Here is a 4,780-nt window from a genome sequence, read left to right on the forward strand (position 1 = left end):
TATTGCTCAGTTTACCAACAGTGACAACTGGATATTAATCCTATAGGGAATTCTGGGAAACTACCCAAAATTCATGTCTCAGAGTCCTGCCCCCTAAGGTGTGAGAGAGTTAGGATATTTATACCCTGACCCTAGGCAGTTGTGTATAAATAAATGCTTTCACAGCTGGTAGGAAAAGACCAGACCAGTAGTGTCTTGGTCTGGATTCTCTCAGAAGCTGACCTTGAGTCAAAGGTTAAAGTATAACCATTTACTTGGGAGTTGACGGAGAAGGCACCAACAATGGAGAAGGGATGTGAGACGGGAAGCAAAGTCTGCTCCCAGAGTCTTAATTTCCCGGCATTTCTGGCTTGCCTCTTGCACAGTTCAGAGTGGCCTTCCACAGTTCTGGAAAAGCCCGCATATATGAAGGTGAAGGTACCAACAGACAGAAGTTTTCCAGAGCACACACACAAAAAATAAATTCTGAGAGAATTGGGCGGGGCACTGATAACTCATTAAAGTGGTAATTCATTAAATTACTTGTCGAGGCAAAAAAAGTAATCATGTATCTCCATCACCGAAGATTTCAGTCAAAGCCATCTAAGATTAAAAAGTCACCTTGCACAAAAGCAGAGAGAGGCTGGATCTGGGTTCTGGATCAGCCACTGATGAGCTTTAAAACCTTGGATGAACTTGGGCAGGTACAAAATGGAAAGAATCTCACCTGTCCTTGCTCTCCTACATCAAGTTATGAGGATGAAACAAAATATAAAAAATCCTTTGAAATGTAAAAAGCACTAAACGAATTACAAGTTTTAAATTACAACGATACGTGCTCATTTAAAACAAGAATGTTAGGCTGGCTGGTTAACTCAGTTGTTTAGAGCATGGTGCTGATAACACCAAGGTCCAGGGTTTGATCCTGTACTGGCCATCTACCAAAAAAATTTTTTTAAATAAAATAAAACAAGAATTTTAGAGAAATTATATTTCCCTTTGAGTCATCTTTCATCAGAAAAATGTGTAACTGTAGATCATAGTACATTTGGATTTTTCTCTGGAGCCTCATTCTTTGTTGTTGTCGATAGGAAGATGGCAGCAAAATGTGTTGATGACTCTTCTTAGATATAATGTGTTGGTGATTTGTGAATCCATCCCTGAGTTATTTGGAAATCTACAATAGTAGCTCTTTAGTGAAAATTTCATAAAGTATCATCTTTGTGTCAATTAACATAAAGCTGATTTTCAAAAATGAATAAGGCACAGAAGATAACAAGAGAAGTTTTCCTATATCCTTTACTTACCACTCTGTCCTAGATCAACTGATTTTAAGCAAAAATATTAAAGAAGGTAGAAAGAAGTAGGATTTCTTTTACCTTCCATAACTCTGTGAGTGTTTGATAGACAGAGATATACTAGATTATGCATGTTTTTATGACCAGGGTTCAGTTTAAATTTTGAATTTCATTACCCCTCTAAAGTTTCTAAGACAGGAATTCTTTAATTCATTATGTATGAAACATTAGTGGCATCAGAGCCACTCAGGAACACACTGGAAGGGACTATATCATTTCAACTTGTTTTTCATAACAGCCATAGGTGGGAAAAGAAACAACTTAAAATTTTTCAGGACTTATTCTGTGTTTGGCACTGAGCTAACTACATCATGCAGAGTCTAACATTTAATACTCCCAACTTATATACTATTTTGTCTCCATTTTATACATCAAAAAATTGAGCCATAAAAAGGCTCCTGTTCAGTGCTGCCTTCAAAGAAGAATTTAAAGCATTTGAAAATTTAAGTATTTGACAAGTTACGGAGCGGGACTGTCTCATGCTTAAAAGTTCCTCAGAATATTCCTGTGATCTCTCTTTACTGACAAGCATGGGCAAGCAAGCCCTCACCATTAAACAATCACGACCTCAAATCTCTCTTTTGGGAAGGCTGTCATCATCAGTACAAAAGGAAAACACTTCTCTATCTATGGCTTTGCAAGTTCTCTGTAATGAGTGTGTACATTCAGACAAGGTCTGCACAACCATGTGCTTGGTTTTCCCTTCCTGACCCAAAGATTAGCCCAATCACCACCTGCTATTGTCTAGACTGACAAGCCGTTTGTCACCACCCAAAGTGCTCCTCCTCCTACTTTTGAACAATTTTGATATCACCTTTCAGGAGAAAGCAGAGAAATTTAAAATATGCTGATTTTACCCTGGGAAGACTCAAGTAGGTGAAAGGCCAACCACAAAGAAATAACAGTCACTAATGATGATGATCAACATTTACTGAGCTCTAAGTTTCCTTGACATACCGTGTAAAGCACTTTACATGGCTGTGTCAGTGAAATTTCACAACTCCTGTGTGTGGAAGGCATTACTATTATCCTCACTTTACAAATGAAGAAACCCAGGTTTACAAAAGTGAACTGAAGTACCCAAGGTCACTTGCCTCCATGCTTCTGTCTGCCGTAAGAACCTAAACAGTTAACCACAGATACCTGGGGATGTGGTAAAACTTCATTAAATTAAAACATCAAAGCTTAAGATTGCTAATTTCACTTGATGAAAATTCTGATACAGACAATATTTTAAAATTGATTTTATTACTTCATATAGCTAGAAATAAGCAAGTTAAAAATGACCACCTACAACAGGCCTATGCTACATAATGATTTGTCAAAGACATAAACATAAAAGCACTAATTGATGGGATTAAAACTTAAAAGCATATGGAATATCTTGTGTTCTTGATTTGACAAACTTATTTGTTGTATTTAGGCTGTGTGTGTGTGTGTTTGTGTGTAAAATCCTGAAATGCTAGCAATCACTTCACCATAATGTACTTATATATCCTCTCTAACAACAAACACTGCAAAAGCGAACACACTTGATTTGGGAGAACTTCAGCTGCAAGGTCACTGTGTCTGACTATACCTATGTACTTCTGACTATCTGTGGTCATAGATAATCACAAGAATGTGATTAACCATGGGAACCATTCCTTAAAGGGGGCGAGAGAAGGAAATATAAAATGACTTATCTAGTTCCATCACTTAGTAAACAGCACATTTGTGTATACGGCATGGATTTAATTTCCTCAGGTGTTCCTGTGACAGCCACTGTACCTTGAATTCCTTGACTGCTTGGCTCTTGTGGTGGCTGCAGAACATCATCAGGATGTGGGACACAGAGTCCATGGAAAGGCCCCAAATTGAAGCATTCATGCAACAACTGCATGTCCACCCTTGAGCACACGCTCATGAGCCCGACAGCTACGCCGCCCACCTGAAACAACCAGACACCTCATTACTCTCTGACTTCAAGTAGTTCTCATCATGAGACTTCCACAAGCCCTCAGCATGTGGTCATTTGGTGGCTTGGCAGGCACTTTGAGACATTTAAGGGAGAAAGAAGCATCTTGCTTAAGTAGCTCTAGTGTTCGGCACAACACATGGAACATACTACATGCTCAAATAAATGTCCCATGAGTGTCCACCTCTAGGACGGGAGACAGTCCTAGAAGTGGACAAGTAAATTAGGGAAGTTGCACAGAGTTCTTAAGGGGAAACTATTAGAACTTAACACTTGCCATCTTTGCCCAGACAGTCCCCCTGCCTGCCCCATATCCTCTGTCATTTGTTGTCTTTTATTTTTATCCTACCACAAGCCCAGCCCTCCTGTCCACCTTCCTCCCCTCCACATACACAGCTCTTGGAAAGAAGGAACATTGTTCCAGTGCCTATCTGATTGGCCCTCAATTCCAACAAAGTTCATGGTCACTAGCTCCTTATCATGTAGGAACACTTCAACTTTTCTTAAATTAATTTATTTATTGATTGGATGGTCCGATGGGGAAAGGAGATTTAGGGGGAAACATTGGATTGAAATAAACTTGAGTCAGGCCAGGCTGGTTTAGCAGGTGGGTCTGATCTGCAAATGCATCACCTCCTAGCATCCCAACAACACTTGGTTCGGAAGCTCTTGCAATGGTCCCTGTGATTTTAGGTCTTTGATGAGGAATACACAGGCAGGAAGATGATCTGGACCTGCTATTGGCACCAAAATATTACGAATTAACAGCAGATTGTAATTCTATCATATACCATATTGAAATTACTGTGATTGAAATTTCTTATTATGTCCCTTCAATAATTCTGTATTTCATTCTTGTCTGCAAGGAAAGTATTTAAAATTAAAAAGAGAGAATACTTAATTATTTACAATTCATGTAAATAATTCCTGTTTATTACAAAGTGGCTTTTAAGCAATTTCTGGCTGACTGATTTAGACTCTGGCAGCTGTTATTAGAAACCAGCATTTACGGGGTCCTACCCCTCAAGTGTTCACTCAGACTTTATTTTTTGAGAAAACCATTCCATTTAGAGAGTAGAACAACTCAATAACCACAGACATTGCATATTGCCAAGAATGCAGCATCTTTCTATAAATACCCTGTCACAGAAAATGGTTAATGTTTCAACCTCCTAAAACAGAGAATCAAGCTATACTAATGCTCAGTCTTTTAAATGACATAGAAAATAATTAGGCATTGAACTTTTTGCTCTCAAATATGTCTTCCAGTTAAAAACCATTTGTTCTCAAATGTGGAGTGTACTAACATTAATAAAGCAAATATATTTCACAGGGCCTAGCTTCCAAAGCTCTGTAGTTTTAGATATAGCCTAACTTTTTAAAATTACACATAGAAATGTTAATCTTGCAAAAGACAGGAACTTTCCCCATGCTAAAGTCTCTGTTGTAGATAAAGAATTGTAACACAGCAAAATTGCTGGCTCCA

General features: G+C 38.4%; 1 protein-coding gene across 1 annotated transcript in view; it reads right to left on the reverse strand.

Annotated features, from left to right (window-relative positions):
• Nucleotides 1–3,284, reverse strand: part of LOC103608837 (uncharacterized protein C20orf26-like) — a gene marked incomplete at both ends in the record, with an annotated part of 77,900 nt that extends 74,616 nt beyond the window's left edge. The window contains one exon of the mRNA XM_008593226.1: nucleotides 3,108–3,284. Coding sequence (XP_008591448.1) covers nucleotides 3,108–3,284 — 177 coding nt within the window. The remainder of the gene's footprint in view (nucleotides 1–3,107) is intronic.
• Nucleotides 3,285–4,780: the final 1,496 nt, after the last annotated feature.

The sequence above is a fragment of the Galeopterus variegatus genome, unplaced genomic scaffold (assembly GCF_000696425.1).
Source record: "Galeopterus variegatus unplaced genomic scaffold, G_variegatus-3.0.2 Scaffold8904, whole genome shotgun sequence".
In the NCBI taxonomy this organism is placed as follows: Eukaryota; Metazoa; Chordata; class Mammalia; order Dermoptera; family Cynocephalidae; genus Galeopterus; species Galeopterus variegatus.